The sequence below is a fragment of the Moschus berezovskii genome, chromosome X, assembly GCF_049115385.1.
Source record: "Moschus berezovskii isolate FMDL1 chromosome X, NW_MosBer_1.0, whole genome shotgun sequence".
Taxonomy (NCBI): domain Eukaryota; kingdom Metazoa; phylum Chordata; class Mammalia; order Artiodactyla; family Moschidae; genus Moschus; species Moschus berezovskii.
In genome coordinates, this window is record NC_142488.1 from 51,363,577 (window position 1) to 51,380,861 (window position 17,285).

The window sequence follows — 17,285 nt, forward strand, 5'->3', positions numbered from 1 at the left end:
GAGAAAGATGACGACCTCGAGCGCCTTCCTCCTCAAAGGCCCCAAATGGCACTACCCGACCCGCCTGAAACTTGCTGCCTCCCCCTCATACGCACGCACACTTAAACTCCAGACAGGACAGATCTGTGAACCTACCTGGTGAGTCTCAAGTAATGAGAAAGAACCGGGACTGAACAAACACACCTGTCTCAGGCCCAACGCTCCTCACAGAACGGGCTCAGGAAGGTCTATGCGCACCCAGGCGCATGCGCAGCAACGGGTGCCCGTGCGCGCGCGTGCACACACACTGCACATGCTCCTTGAGTTGGGCATGTGCAGTGCATGTTGAGCTATTCCCACTACTGAGGTAGAGTCCTGGAACCGCAGGGTCTCTGGAGGATGAGAAAAGGCTTGAAGACTATATTTTTTTCCTTCCAGGGCAGTCTTTCTTCTGCATCCACAAACTGTGCTGATAGGTAGTCCCAGGTTTCCCTTAGTGGAGAATGTGTCTTGGGAAGACACTCATGACAGAAATAGATATTAGGGCTTTTTAATACCTACTTTTATACATGCTCTGATGAACCATTTCCTTCTCTGCTTCTGGATTTTCCATCATGCTTGCAATGGCTTTACTCAGTTCCATGGAATAAATACATAAATACATATCTCTATTTCCATTTTTTGCTTGGAGCACTGCACATTTAAATCTCTGAACTGGTAACTGATTTCTCTGAATACTTCTCTGGTTCCTATACAATATTGTTCTTTTAGAAGCAGACTTGACTTTCACGACCAGACACATCCACAAATGGGAGTTGTTTCCACTTTGGCTTAGCCTTTTCTTCCTTCTGTAGCTATTTCTTCACTCTTCTCCAGTAGCACATTCATCTTATTATTCTATTATAGTGGGAATTTTCGTACTTACTAGGAGTTTTAATTTTACCCAGAGAAAGGAAAACATGCTCACACAAAGATCTTTACTCAAATATTCTACTCATGTACTCCTAATAGCCAAACCTAGGAACAGCCTAACTATTCAACAACTGGTATACAGATGGAAGAAAGACAAAAGAGTATACTCATACAAAAGAATACTATACAGTCACTTAAAAAGGAACTGCTAATGCATGTAACAGCAAGGATGCATCTCAGCTGTGCCAATGAGAGATGTCAGACACAGAAAGCTATGTACTATATGATTCCATGTCAATGGATTCCTGGAAAAGGCACAACTATAGGCACAGAAATATATCTGTGGTTGCCAGTGTATAGGAGTAGAGGAAGCAGTCTGTTGGCAAATAGCCCAAGGGAGCATTTTCGAACCAATGGGACATTTTCTACATTTTTACTGTGGTAGCATTTACACAATGGTATGCGTATGTCGAAACTCGACAAACTATAATGCTTTAAATCATTGACTTCTATCGTATATAAATGATAGCTCAATACTTCTCACTTATTTTAAAGGAAAAGGAACTTTTACATATCTAAATATTGGTTATCATATCCATCTAGATCACGAGCTCATAAACATAAAAATCTTACTTGGAATTCTTTCCAGACCTGGTCAACTTCCAGGATTCCCCATGCCACCTTTGTACTCTTATGACAGGACACAGAAACTTGGTCTTAACCATGTTTACAATTCCCTCTCCTTCAGCCCAAGTCCATATTCTTGCTGAGTTCTGTCCATTTTACTGGACAATGTCTAATGTGTCTACTTTTTCCCAAGTCCACCACATCTGCTGTAGTCCGAAGCCTCCCTCCGTCCGTCAACCCCCTTCTAATGGTCTCTCACATCCACTCAGGGTGTCTCTCTCCCACTCCCCGCCCTCTCCCTCCCTCTATTCCAGTTGCAAAACTGTTTATGTCTTTCTAGATAAAGGCTACTGTCCTACACAAGAACTTGAAGCTATGGTCTAGGCCTTGCCCAGCTTGCTAACAACATGGGAAGCAGAGAATCCTCTTCTTTTCTCCCTTATCGAGCTTCATTCACACCCTCCAATTTCTTAAGTTTAGATTGTCCCATATTTCTGAAGCCTCCCGGTTAGTAAACTCTTTCAATCTAGGCTTCAACAGTATATGGAACGAGAACTTCCAGATATACAAGTTGGGTTTGAAGAGGCAGAGAAACAAGAGCTCAAATTGCAACATTCCTGAGATCATGGAGAAAGCAAGGGAATTCCAGAAACACATCTACTTCTGCTTCATTGACTAGACTACCTCAAGGCCTCTGACTTCGTGGATCACAACAAACTGGAAAATTCTTAGAGATGGGAGTACCAGACTAGCTGACCCGTCTCCTGAGAAACCAGTATGAGGGCTAAGAAGCTACAGTTAGAATAAGACATGGAACAATGGACTGGCTCAAAATTGGGAAAGGAGCAAGACAAGGTTGTATATTGTCACTCTGCTTATTCAACTTACATGCAGAGCACATCATGGGAAATGCTGGGGTGGATGTCTCACAAGCTGGAATTAAGATTGCTGACAGAAATATCAACAAGGTCAGATGTGCAGATCATACCACTCTAACAGCAGAAACTGAAGAGGAACTAAAGAACCTCTTGATGCGGGTGAAAGCGGAGAGAGAAAAGGCTGACTTAAAACTCAACATTCAAAAATATAAGATTATTGCATCCAATCCTATCATTTCACGGAAAACAGAAGGGGGGAGGTGGATGCAGTGACAGATTTAATTTTGGCGGCTCCACAATCACTGTGGATGGTGATTGCTGCCATGAAATTAAGACACTTGATCCTTGGAAGAACAGCTATGACAAAGCTAGTATGCATGCATGCTCATTGCTTCGGTTGGGTCTGACTATGGCCCCATGGACTGGAGCCTGCCTCTGTCCAGGGGATTCTCCAGGCAAGAATACTTTAGTGGGTTGCCGTGCCCTCTGCCCATGGGGCATGGCAGTGCATCTTCCCAACCCAGGGGTGAAACCCATGTCTCCTGCATCCCATGCATTGCAGGGTGATTCTCTTTCTTTTGCCACTTTATTTAATTTTTAACTGAAGGATAATTGATTTACAGAATTTTGTTGTTTTCTCTCAAAAGTCAACAAGAATCAGTCGTAGGTACACACATGCAGAATTCTTTACTGCTGAGCCACGAGGGAAGCCTCTGTCAAACCTAGACAGCATAGTATAAAGCAGAGACATCACTTTGCCGACTATGGCTTTTTCAGTAGTCATGTGCAGATGTGTGAGTTCAATCATTAAGAAGGCTGAGTGAGAACGAATTGATGCTTTTGGTTTGTGGTACTGGAGGAGACACTTGAGAATCCCTCGGACAGCAAGGATATCAAAACAGCCAATCCTAAAGGAAACCAACTGTGAATATTCACTGGGAGGACCGATGCTGAAGCCCAAGCTCCAATACGTTGGCCACCTGATGGGAAGAGCCGATTCACAGGAAAAGACCCTGATGCTGGTCGTAAAGCAGGTTATGCCATAGTGTCTGCTGAACAGGTTTTAGAAGTAAAATCTCTCCCCCAGGGAACCAGTGCTCAGTTAGCAGAACTTGTGGCTCTGACCTGAGTGCTAGAGTTAAACGAAGGGCAGCAAGCAAATATCTACACTGATTCTAAGTATGCTTATTTGACTTTATACGCTCATGCTGCAATATGGGAAGAAAGACAGTTTAAAAGGGCAACAGGAGAACCTATTAAGCATTTCAGAGAGATAGAGAGACTTTTAACTGCTATCAGTTAGTCAGTCAGTTCAGTCGCTCAGTCATGTCCGACCCTTTGCGACCCCATGAATCGCAGCACACCAGGCCTCCCTGTCCACCTTGAACTCCCGGAGTTCACCCAAACTCATGTCCATTGAGTCGGTGATGCCATCCAGCCATCTCATCCTCTGTCGTCCCCTTCTCCTCCTGCCCCCAATCCCTCCCAGCATCAAAGTCTTCTTTTTTTCTTAATGGGAGGCTAACTACTTTACATTATTGTATTGGCTTTGCTATACATTGACATGAGTCTGCCTCAGGTGCACATATGTTCCCCATCTTTTACCCCCCTCCCAACTCCCTCCCCATCCCATGAGTCAACTCTTTGCATGAGGTGGCTAAAGTATTGGAGTTTCAGCCTTAACATCAGTCCTTCCAATGAACACCCAGGACTGACCTCTTTTAGAAATACCTGATTGGATCTCCTTTCAGTCCTAGGGACTCTCAAGAGTCTTCTCCAACACCACAGTTCAAAAGCATCAATTCTTCGGTGCTCAGCTTTCTTCACAGTCCAACTCTCACATCCATACATGACCACTGGAAAAACCATAGCCTTGACCAGATGGACCTTGGTTGGCAAAGTAATGTCTCTGCTTTTTAATATGCTGTCGAGGTTGGTCATAACTTTACTTCCAAGGAGTAAACTTCTTTTAATTTCATGGCTGCAATCAGCATCTGCAGCGATTTGGAGCCCCCCAAAATAAAGTCTCTCACTGTTTCCACTGTTTCCCCATCTATTTGCCATGAAGTGATGGGACCAGATGCCATGATCTTAGTTTTCTGAATGTTGAGCTTCAAGCCAACCTTTTCACTCTCCTCTTTCACTTTCATCAAGAGGCTTTTGTGTTCCTCTTCACTTTCTGCCATAAGGGTGGTGTCATCTGCATATCTGAGGTTATTGATATTTCTCCCGGCAATCTTGATTCCAGCTTGTGCTTCTTCCAGCCCAGCGTTCCTCATGACGTACTCTTCTCCTGCTGCTGCTGCTGCTAAGTCACTTTAGTCGTGTCCGACTCTGTGTGACCCCATAGATGGAAGCCCACCAGGCTCCCCCGTCCCTGGGATTCTCCAGGCAAGAACACTGGAGTGGGTTGCCATTTCCTTCTCCAATGTGTGAAAGTGAAAGTCAAGTCGCTCAGTCGTGTCCGACCCTTAGTGACCCCACGGACTGCAGCCTACCAGGCTGCTCCATCCATGGGATTTTCTAGGCAAGAGTGCTGGAGTGGCTTGCCATTGCCTTCTCCGGACGTATTCTGCTTATAAGTTAAATAAGCAGGGTGACAATATACAACCTTGACATACTCTTTTTCCTATTTGAAACCAGTGTGTTTTTCCATGTCCAGTTCTAACTGTTGCTTCCTGACCTGCATATAGGCTTCTCAAGAAGCAGGTCAGGTGGTCTGGTATTCCCATCTCTTTCAGAATTTTCCACAGTTTCTGGTGATCCACACAGTCAAAAGCTTTGGCATAGTCAATAAAGCAGAAATGGATGATTTCTGGAACTCTCTTGCTTTTTCCATGATCCAGCGGATGTTGGCAATTTGATCTCTGGTTCCTCTGCCTTTTCTAAAACCAGCGTGAACATCTGGAAGCTCACGGTTCACGTATTGCTGAAGCCTGGCTTGGAGAATTTTGAGCATGACTTTACTAGCGTGCGAGATGAGTGCGATTGTGTGGTAGTTTGAGCATTCTTTGGCAAAGATACCAGTAGCCTATTTCCTTTTACCTCTGGCAGCCGTACACATTCCTCTCTCCCTTCGTGGTGGAAAAGGTGTTAAATGTACGCTGGCTTGGTCTCCTTTGATATTTTCACGTGCACAGTCTTCTGTTCTGTGAGTGTGCCATGGTTCACTATGTGGTCTTAGAGCCTTCTCTCAGGAAAGGTCCTTTTTAAAATGTTTGTCTCTGGGAGACAATAATAGCAAATGAAGCAACTGATAAAGGATTAATCTCCAAATTATACAAGCAGCTCCTGCAGCTTAATTCCAGAAAACTAAGTGACCCAATCAAAAAATGGGCCAAAGAACTAAACAGACATTTCTCCAAAGAAGACATAAAGATGGCTAATAAACACATGAAAAAATGCTCAACATCCCTCATCATCAGAGAAATGCAAATCAAAACCACAATGAGATACCATTTCACACCAGTCAGAATGGCTGCTATCCAAAAGTCTACATGCAATAAGTGCTGGAGAGGGTGTGGAGAGAAGGGAACCCTCTTACACTGTTGGTGGGAATGCAAACTAGTACAGCCACTATGGAGAACAGTGTGGAGATTCCTCAGAAAACTGGAAATAGAACTGCCATATGATCCAGCGGTCGCACTCCTGGGCATACACACCGAGGAAACCAGAATTGAAAGAGACACATGTACTCCAATGTTCATTGCAGCACTGTTTATAATAGCCAGGACATGGAAGCAACCTAGATGTCCATCTGCAGATGAATGGATAAGAAAGCTTTGGTACATATACACAATGGAGTATTTCTCAGCCATCAAAAAGAATGCATTTGAATCAGTTTTAATGAGGTGGATGAAATTGGAGCCAATTATACAGAGTGAAGTAAGCCAGAAAGAAGAACATCAATACCGTATATTAACGCATATATATGGAATTTAGAAAAATGGTAACCTAAACCCTGTATAAGAGACTGCAAAAGAGACATAGGCATTTAGAACAGTCTTTGGGACTCTGTGGGAGAGGGTGAAGGTAGGGAATGATTGGAGAGAATGGAATTGTAGCGTGTATATTATCATAAGTGACCAGTCCAGGTTCGACGCATAAATTTTCCTCTGTTCATTTCTTTGCATTTGTGCTTTTTTAATAAAATTCTTTTTTAGAAATAAAAAAAAAAATAAAATAAAATGTTTGTCTCTAGAGTTCCCATGGTTTAGGTTTCTATGTCACCTTAGCTGCATCAGATTGACCCCAGGGCACTAAAGCCCGGTTCTAACCATAGTGTGTTTGATACAGCCCAGGCCTTCCTCCCAGGCCCCACTGTATGATGGTGGACAGGAGCATCTGAGCCACTTCTCGGTTGGTAATTGCAGTTACTGGCATAATCTGTGTTTTTGTTCTTTTCCCTCCAGTTCTGTTTCTTCCCCCATTGACACCTATAAGAGAGGGTTTCCTATTTTGTGCAAATTCCTCCTCCTTTATGACTCTCTCTCCAAGATGGGTCTCCATCCCTAAAAACTTTTACTCTCTTTATATCTCTTATCCTTCCTCCTTTTTAAGAGACGGGTTTGACTTTCTCGGTTTCTAGGGCCCATCAACATCGTTCACAAGTTGGTTTCTGGATGGTGTTCCATATGCAGTCGATCCTTAGATGAATTTATGTGGGAGAGAGTGGTCTGTGCCTCCTATTCCTCTAACATCTTGAGACCTAACCACGACCTTGGAAGATCCAATTTATTAACTGAAATCTTGTTGTTGTTCAGTTACAAAGCCATGTCTGACTCTTTGTGAGCCCTTGGACTGCAGCACACAAGGCCTCTCTGTCCCTCACCATCTCCCAGAATCTGCCCGAGATCGTGTCCATTGAATGGGTGAAGCTATAGAACCTTCTCCTCCTCTCTCACCCACTTCTCTTCCTGATTTCAATGTTTCCTAAGAATCAGGGTCTTTTCTAGTGAGTCAGTTCTTTGCTCAGGTGGTCAATGCTTTGGCGCCTCAGCCTCAGCGTCAGTGGTTCTAATGCATCTTCAGAGTTGATTTCCTGTTTGTGTGACTGGCTTGATGTCCTTGCAATCCAACGGACACTCATAAGTCATCCCCAGCAGAGCATTTTGTTGTTCTCACATCTGTACATGTCTACTGGAACCAATATAGATGTGACTCGATGGGCCTCCATTGGTCAAGTCATGTCTTCACTTTTTAACATGCTTCTAAATTTGTGATAGCTTTTCTTCCAGGAAGCAATTGTCTTCTAATTTTATAGCTGCCATCACCAACTGCAGTGAATTTAGAGCCACAAAAGAGGAAATCTGTCGCTGCCTCTGCCTTTTCCCCTTCTATTTTTCATGAAGCGATGGGACCAGATGCCATGATCTCACTTTTTGTAATATTGAGAATACAAATGTACTGTTTACCAAATATTTTCCTATCAACATTGACAATTATTGCTTTCTTGTAACTTTGTTTTCCTTCAGTGTTTAGGGTAAGAAATTATTTTATAAGTGTATTCTAAGATGATAGTTATTCATTATATATAATACTTCTGTTTTTAAGTTTCCTGTTAGAAACATTTGTGCCATGCTTCTGTGACAACTGGGTAAAATGTTGATAAAATACACAGCCTATAAAATATTTTCCCATGAACATAACATAATGAGCCTGTTCATGTTATCTAGTTAGATTTTCTCTAATGTGGCAACTATGGAAATACAAAGGAGGACAAGATCCAAGAGATATGATGTGGAGAGGGGGCATGAAGCTGAACCACTGTGGCATCAAGGGAGAGAAATTTTGATCATCAATGATTTCTATAGAAATATTTGGTACCAGCAGTTTAAAGTGATGAAAGAAAATTTTACATACTGAATTATGGAGAAGTGATTTTGATGTACACATCGTATACTTTTAATGTTCAGCTAGCCAAAAGAGCCTGATTATGATCTATGCACAGTGCACTGTGCATCTGTTTTACCCATTAAATGGGTAGCCATTATCCCAAGTCCAGCTAGCTGACCATTGTGCATGTGGTTCAGACATGTTTCTATGTTACTGCAGACTTGAATGTTTAAAATTGTATCCAACGTGAGGAGAGCAACAACTTTCTTAGAACAATATTTTTAAGTAACTGAGAGTTGCGATTTTATGGGCTCAAGGTGTCCTCATATATATGAACTCCATCTCTTATTACAGAAAGAATAGTGGAAGATGATCTAGATTTAGGGAGAGCCTTTCAGCAACAGGATCTGGATTATTCAGCCAGAAAATTATTAAGTAATACTGGGCTTCCCAAACGGTTCATTTAGGACCTTGGTGGTGAACTGAGAGTATGGCCAACTGAATAAAGTTGCTAAAATTATATTTTGACATATATATATATATATACATATATACTTATATACGTGTGTGTGTATGAGAATATTTTTAAAAAGTACAATGGCTTATAATTCCTGTTAAGTGTAACAGCAATGGAAAAAAATTAAACCCAAAAGTAGAATGGTTCAAAAGCCTACTTGGTTATTGAATATATGTAAAGTGGAAATACTTCAAAATGTATTTTCTTGGATGCATCTAAAATATGAGGACTCTTTTATATCACTCCCCTCTTTTTAATAAATACCTACCAATTTTCAAAAGTTTGTCTGGGTTTAATGACAATAATAGTCAGATATATTGTTTGCATAACAGAAAATATTAGATCTCAGGATTATTTCCAACTCTGAGCTCCATTTCAACAGGTAATAGCCAAAGTTGTTGTTGACTCAAACACTCCAAGAGCTGGGGAATCTGAAACAGAAATCGAACCTGCAACTGAGATTTTTCTGTCACATTTATGATCAACCTCTAAGTCCAACAATTTATTTCCTTTCTTGTTCTAAACAGTCTCTTCTTGAGATTGAAAAGTATGAAAAAAGCAAGAGAGAGGTAGGAGATTGTAGACCTCCTCGTGTTCCAAGAGTAATTTTAATCAGAGAAGTTAGAAAAGGCAGAAACAAAGGAAAATAATCAGCCCATATAAAATAATAATGATTTAGCCATTAAGCAAAGTCAAGGATCTTTAGTCCCTCCTCAAGGGCCATAGATACTATTCTGAGCGATATCCTGTGAGCAGTTTTAGAGATGCTAAAGCCCCAACTAGGCTGAAATTGAAGTACACAGACCACAGAGTAGTTGGAACTAGCAGGTCAATGATGTTGTGTCCTAATATCCTCAGTAACAGGCCATTAGTAGAATGTCCTAAAACTGATCACACACCCCATGGCCCACACTCACTCTGTCGTTAAAATCCTTCCCCTGAAAGCATTTGGGGAGTGTGGGTCTTTTAATCACCAGCTGCTAGGACACCTTGCTTGGTCCTACAATAAACACTACACTTGCTTTCACTGCAACCCACAGTCAGTTGATTGACTTTATTGCACAGAAGCGAGCAGACCCAAGTTTGGTTTGGTAACATTACTGAATATTAAGAATGTGTGTATAGAAGCGTGATAAACCATTTTTCTGTGTAAAAATTATTTAGGAATGAGATTTTGCAGGTTTCATATTTTTGGTTACTATTTATGTAAGCGGCCTGAATTTTAAGTTGATACAGAAGTAAACACTGGTTGAACATTACCCTTCAATTGCTAGGAGACCGGTGACTTTGTGATGTCACAGCTTTTTGACTTTGAGAACCACTGTGATGGTCTAGAGAGTTTATCTCTGTAGGCCAGCCAGGCAGCATTTGAAGTTGCAGTGTATAAAATCAGACACATAAGAAAAGTATCTGAAGAAAGATTTCTTTGATATGGCACATATTTCTTCAGAAATTCAAGATGTGCCTCCTAAAGATGAATCAACTGGTTCAGAAACCTCCATTAGATCTCCTTTGTGTGATTACACACTTACTGAGGACTCAGTTTTGAGATCGAAGATTGAAGAAGATGCTTTTCAGGCTTTGTTTGAGGAAGTTGTGATTAAAACGCCACAGGACACATTTTCTGTCTCTGAAACAGATGAAGTGGACGATTTTCTTTTACGCAATTTTCCTCAAAAACTTTGGAAGATAGTTGAAAGTGATCGGTTTAAATCTATTTGGTGGGATGAAAGTGGCACTTCTATAGTGATCAATGAAGAAGTCTTCAAGAAAGAAGTCTTGGAAAGAAAAGGCCCTTTCAGAATATTTGCAACTGGTAGTATGAAAAGTTTTGTTCGACAGCTTAACATTTATGGATTTAGAAAACAAACTTTTCAAAGATCTGCTTCATTAGCTGACTTTCTGGAAGAAAACAATGTCTCTGTTTTGAGCAAGGTATTCCAAAATTTTCACTTATTATTGGCAATATGTAAGAATAAATCACGTGACCTAGAAAGCATGTTCATATATGTAGCTAAAACTGCATTTAAAATTGAGATGATAAACTGTGGAAAAAGTTTTATTTTTTGAAGTTGAGAACAGCTGGAGGTTAAAATATTTACAAACATTTGGTAGTTGATATTTAACAAACATTCCTAGCAACTGGAAACTGGATACAAGCCCTGAAGCTAATTAAAGTGGGATTTTACTGTATATGTTTACAACATATTTTTACTTGGTATTTACTGTATTTACTGTATATGTTTACAACATATTTTTACTTGAGGTTCATAATTGTTTCTAACATGTAAGGTGTAAAACTACTAATGAAGGTGTTTTATTTGATGCTATTTAATTGGTATCATTAAAAGAATAAATTTTTATAGCTTAGTTTTGCTTGTCAGTTTTACCTTGGTTTATAAAGAAACTAAATAGTTTCTCCTTTGATTTTAGTTACAGATCTATTGTAATCCAAATTTCAAAAGAGGCTATCCCCAACTTATAGTAAGAATGAAAAGAAGAGTTGGGAGTAAAAAGGTCTCTCCAATATCTTCATTAGTTCGAGATTACAAGAAGAATCATGTTAAAGCAAGGGGCAACATAGATGATCGTAACTCTAATTTTCTTCCTGAAACTAGTGGGGAGAGTGCATTTTCAGCCGCTACAAGTTTAAGTGTGCCTTTCATACGAGAGCCTTATACCAGGCAGACAGTCGCTAACACAAGTGCCTTATCTCCATGTGATTTCCCTTCCCCATCATCAATATCAGTTAGACAAACAGAACAGATTGTGATAGATCAACTTGCTGTTTTAAATCAGTGGAGCATTTTTAATCGGCAGTCACATCGCAGCTACACTCAAGCAAATGGCCGCGTTGAGAACTTTGCTACTGCAACAACTTTTACTTCCCAGAACTACATCATATTTCCATTACAGAGCAGTTATTTTGGACTGATGGTGGAGCCTTCTAAATTTCCGGTTAGGTACAGCGATATGTCAGCCCATGACAATCCTTTTCCTAACCTGCAACAGAGAGGCAACTCATGGTCCCCAGTGCCAAGAATCCATTACACATCTGTCTCCTCTCTTTCAAGGTCAACTTATCAAGAATCTTCATTATATGAAAACCATCCTAATTAAAACTGATCTATCAAAAAATGTCAGATTATACAGCATAATGAAGATTAAAATTTATGGTGGGAGATGTCAACAAATTCCTACAATTCTCATATTTGAACAATAAAGTTACATGTTCATCTTCAGAGTTTCATTTTCTATTTTGAAATAAGAGTAAAATGAGGCCTTATTTCAATGTCTGGCTATTTTACTGCCTTGTTTTACAAACTCTTTAGTTCAAGGAAACATTCTTTACGCATCCTAGGTAAATGACAGCTAATCAATTGTTTGTAAGCAAGAAAGGGAGAACAAAGGAAAAAGAGGTAATGGATGTCAAAGTGATTGCTGAAATCATCCCCGCTGAAATGAATGGGTGTCTAAATTAGGATGGTATGGGAGGAGGAAGAGATACAAATAAAATCAAAAAATGCAAATACACAGAACATACCTTAGAGCATTCTCAGTTATATCATATTATATGTGTTATTGGATAGAGTTATTGTATAGTTAGACAGATGGTCTTCATTAGAGAAATTCATTTCATACTTGAAAATATAGATGTTGTAGCATATCCAAAATCATGATCACCATCATACCATCACTGGGATACCAAAGATAACACGACATAGTCAATGACTGGCCCATGGTCAGCACAAGACAGGTATTTTACAAGTGGTATTATATAGGGTCATTTTTGCGCTGCTCTCCTTAAGGGATGCCTTTATTTCCTCCCACCAAGATTCCACGCTATATTTCCTAATGCATATTTAGATGTTGTTTATCTGTTCCCACAGAGACAGAATAAATTCCTTGTGGTGATTGCAGCACCTCAGCATGGTTAACAAGTTCTTTGAAGACATGATATCTGTTTCCTTAGTTGTTTCATTATCTTTCTGTTACACTGTGCTTCTGGAGCTACAATCACTCAAACTACTTTCAGTCATGCTAAGCCCCATCTCACAACTTTGCCTCAACTCTTTCTTAGGCTTGGAAGAAACCTCTGTTTGCCCTCCTATCAAGGCATGCACAGATATCAGGTCTTCGATGTGTTTTGGGTCTACCCTCTTTTCTTTATGTATCTTTCACATTGGCTAAAACTTAGAGCCTGAAAATGACACATTTTAAGTACTTACTGAATTATCAATAAATGTAATAACCAACCAAATGCTATATACACTACTCAACAACATCCCATAACCTGCACTGTCATCATAATTGACCTTTCCTATTTACTGAGAATGTTTCCCAAAATGATAAATATTTATTATGTTTACATGAATGTAACGTGGTAATTCAAATTATAAAATGATTGCTGCTCTCATGACGTCTACAGTCTATAAGAACCCATTCTAAGCATGTTGTTTCAGGCCCCAGTTCCCTAAATTTCAGTAGTAGTTATAGAGATATGTTTTTAAAAGCAGGAATCATTCAATTTAATCATCTAGAAAAGTCATGGAGTAACCAGGGATCCAAATCAATGGCTGATCCTTAATATATTTCACAATGAACTACTCTGAGGAGAGTGTCTGCTTGTTGGACTATCCAGATTGTCATGAACACTACCTAGAAATCTTGGCAATGTCAAATTTGTGGACATTCCTTTAGACAGCGGTGGAAACATCAAGTCATGTCCCTGTTTTATTATGGTAATCCACATAGGACAACACCAATTTAAGACCTCCATTCTCATTCTTGCAGCCAATGGACAGTGAAATCTGTGGAATATTTGTGTAGATAAGGGAGTTGTCCACACACCACACTCTTACTTTCACTGAAAACTTTCATTAAATGTAGGTGAGAATACCATGCTAGAGAGGTAAGCATTTTACAGCAATTGTAAGTTATGAAATTGGTGTCCTTAGTTATCACTTCAAGCACAAAGTCCAGTGACCTTGTTTTAGATTTCAGGCATCTTACTATGTAGTCAAATTTGCATGTTTTTAGAAATATCATCCTAAATGCGATTACATCTTCTATTTCATTACCATATACTGATTATTCCTTCTCGCTCCCTTTTAACTTCTTTTCATGTTCTGCTTTGAGTGGCAGTCCTTCTCAAAAAGAACAGGATTAATTCAGTTAGTCCTCTGTGATAACTTGGAAAAGGCATGGATAAGGACCTCCAACATGTCATGTTTAAAAACTACTGTTTTTGTTCCCTCCTGGAAACATATTATTAAATTGCATCTCAATTGCCCTAACAAGGGAAGCCTGGTTACATGATACATTACCTTGGTGATCAATTCCCATACGGCTTTAACATATCAGTACCTTTCATTCTCAAAAGCTTATAGAGAATATACTCAATGTACTAGGTAAACATGGTACATGAATTCAGTTTTCTTTCCTTTATTTATTTATTTTATAATTGGTGCCTAAAATAGTAAAAGTGAAGTAGAAATTTTAAGTGAGGTAAATGCAGAAGATTGGGGCAAAGAGTCAAAAAATTGATAGGAGAAGGTCAGAGGATGGAATTGGATGCTTAAAATACAGCAAGCAAATGGGTAACTGCAGGGCCTAAAGAGGTCAATATGTCTTCAATACTGTTATCCTACAACATTATTTTCATTTTAGCAAATCACACAATAGTCTTATATACAAAATATTCTAAGATCCCCTGGAATGCAGAACAAAGGTATATGTTTTAAAACATTCTGATTTAAAATGTAACTAGAGTGAAATCATTCAACTACAAAATAACTTCCAACATTAATCCTAGAAACAAGTCACAGAGAACTTCTGTGCAGTTCATAGTTGTCCTTCAGTGAGTCCTTGGGTTTTCTTTTCCTTTTGTGAATTGTGTTTTGAGCATATAAGTTTGTGACTGTGCTTGTGTGTGTCCATCAGAGTAAGAATGTGTTTGTGAGTGTATGTCTGGGTTTTCTTTTTGACTTTTACATTAGAGATTTCAGTTGAAGAAATGGTTACTTCAAAAATACAAGAGGCACAAATTAAAATGCCCATTCAAAAGTCTACTTTCTCTTTTCAAAGTGCAAGACAAACGGGTGAGTTTCAAAGCTTGGAAAGCATTTCGATAATAACCAAGTTACTCCCTCCAAACATAGTTGAAAACTATGGTACTCTCCCAATCAGCCCAGCAAAAGTTAAGTGGGACCTTAGAGGTCTACTGTGTCTGGCAATAACAAAACACCCACCTTCTAATGTGGCAGTACCAGAGAAGGCTAAGTAGATGCCTGGAGTTTCAACCAAGTCCTTCCTGTAAGAGGATACTACCTTCCTTCTTAGCCAGAAATGTACTGTGAAGATTTAATGGGAAGCATGGAGGCTGCACACTCAACAATAATGAAGAACACTCTAAGGAATCAAATGAAACTAAGGAGGAAATCTGGAATTCTGTTCCCACATGGTGGAAGTTGTCTTCCCCGTTCCCAAGTGTATCAGACAGACAGGTAAAAATAGACGGAATAACATATAACATGGCCCACGTTCTTCTTACCTAATACCTTAAATGTCCAGGCCATGCCACACTGCTAAGATGCTGACTATACAGGACATCTGGGCTTCAACTCTGTGTGGCAACCATCAAGTAAAAATGTTATGAATATTTGAGATGCATTGATAGTGCAAATCTATAAAGCCAAAAGTCTTGAGATCTGATTCAAAGAGGAAAACTGTGTACTCCCTGTCATCAGTTTTATGGGGCTTTCACATGCATTCACTCACTTCCACAATCCTCAACCTTCATCGGAAGACAAAGACTGTGACATTAAGAGAAGAGGAATGGTCTATTCACAGAGAAGGCAAGTGGCAAAGTCAAAATGGATCCAGCCACCTACCAGCTTCCATGCTCAGTAATGTAACCCCTTGTAAGCATTCCTAAGGGTGACTAGGATGCACAAGTCAAAGATGCTGCTCACTGGATTACAGAGTTTGACCAAGAAGCTATAAGTTTGTTTACCTCTCACCCCATTTCTAAGATCACATACCATGCCTGTTAATCCATCAGAAGATGGGCAGCTCTAGCAGACACTTAGAGACAGTGCCTGCTTCTGTCTAAGACCAAGGTTGTTGATCCAAGGGGCATGGGGGCTAAGGTTTCCATCTCAGGATACCACATGACTGCAGGAGTTCTCCTCTGGAAAACTCTCAAGAGACATTGTGAGAAGTACATTTTGAGGGAGGAAAAGAAGGAAACTGACAAGAACTGTATTCTTTCTAATTGTCCTCAGTCTCACTTATCATCCCAGGCACAATGACAGAGTTAACATGCTATCTGAACCATCTCCCAAGCACTGCCAATACCAATTTTTTGATGTTGTTCAGTCATTCAGTCTTGTCTGACTCTTTGCAGCTCCATGTACAGCAAGAACCCCGGGCTTCCCCCCCCTTCAAAGTGCCCACAGTTTTCTCAAACCCATGATCTTGGAGTCAGTGATGCTTTGCAGCCATCTCATGCTCTGTCGTTCCCTTCCCCTCCTGCCCTCAATCTTTCCCAGCACCAGTTTCTTTCCGGTGATTTTGCTCTTGGCCTCAGGTGGCCAATATATTGGCTCTTCCTGTTCAGCATCAGTCCTTCCCTGAATAGCCAGACTTGATTTCCTTCATGCTTTACTAGTTTGAACTCCATGCTCACCCCAGAACTCTTACACATCTTCTCCAGCCCCACTGTTGCAAAGCATCGGTATTTTGGTGCTCAGTTCTTGTGGTCCCGCTCTCTCCTCCATACATTACACCTGAAAATCAACTTTGATTGTTCAGACCTTTTTCAGTAATCTCTCCACCTTTTAATGTGGTGTCTAGATTGGTCATAGCTTTTCATCCAAGGGGCAAGTGACTTTTAGTTTCATGGCTGCAGTCACTTCCGGCAGTGATATTGGAGGTCAAGAAAGTAAAACCTATCACTTATTCAATTGTATCCCTTGATATATCTCAAAATGATGGGACCAAACTCCATGATCTTACTTTGTGTGTGTGTGTGTGTGTTTTTTCTAATTTTTATTGGAGGCTAATTATTTTACAATATTATATTGGTTGGTTTTGCCATACATTGACATGAATCCACCCTGGGTGTACATGAGTTATATTGAGTTTTAATCCAGCTTTTCCCCTCACCACTTTCACCTTCATCAGAAGGCTCTTTAGTTCCTAGTGTTTTTCAGCCATTTGTGTGGTGTCATCTTATAATTAAGGTTATTCGTATTTCTCACACAGTAATTTTATTTCCAGCTTCAGATTCTTTCAGCAAGTTACTTTCCATGATGTATTCTGCACAGAAGTCAAATAAGCTGGCTGACAGCATATAGAATTGATGTATTTCCTTCCCAATTTTGAACCAGTTCATTGATCCTTGTCCAATTCCTCCTATTGTGTCTTGACCTATATGCACGTTTCCCAGGAAACAGGTATGATGGTCTGGTATTCTTATCTCTTTAAGAATTTTCCACAATTTCTTGTGCTCCGCACAGTCTAAGGGCTTCCCT

The 17,285-nt window shown here is 40.0% G+C and overlaps 2 protein-coding genes and 1 pseudogene across 7 annotated transcripts in view; 2 read left to right on the forward strand and 1 right to left on the reverse strand.

Moving 5' to 3' along the window:
- LOC129535017 (X antigen family member 5-like) overlaps positions 1 to 17,285 on the forward strand; it is a 247,618-nt gene that overhangs the window by 57,037 nt on the left and 173,296 nt on the right. The gene's annotated exons all lie outside the window — the stretch shown is intronic.
- LOC148773301 (X antigen family member 5-like) overlaps positions 1 to 17,285 on the reverse strand; it is a 57,930-nt gene that overhangs the window by 5,810 nt on the left and 34,835 nt on the right. The window contains exon 1 of one of the 4 annotated variants that reach the window (XM_088834111.1): positions 541 to 1,168. The exons of the other annotated variants lie outside the window; for them this stretch is intronic. Coding sequence (XP_088690237.1) covers positions 541 to 781 — 241 coding nt within the window. The 5' untranslated portion in view covers positions 782 to 1,168. Of the gene's footprint in view, positions 1 to 540; positions 1,169 to 17,285 lie in introns of those variants that run through there. 4 annotated transcript variants of the gene reach the window in all.
- LOC129535566 (heat shock transcription factor, Y-linked-like) lies at positions 9,020 to 12,589 on the forward strand (annotated as a pseudogene).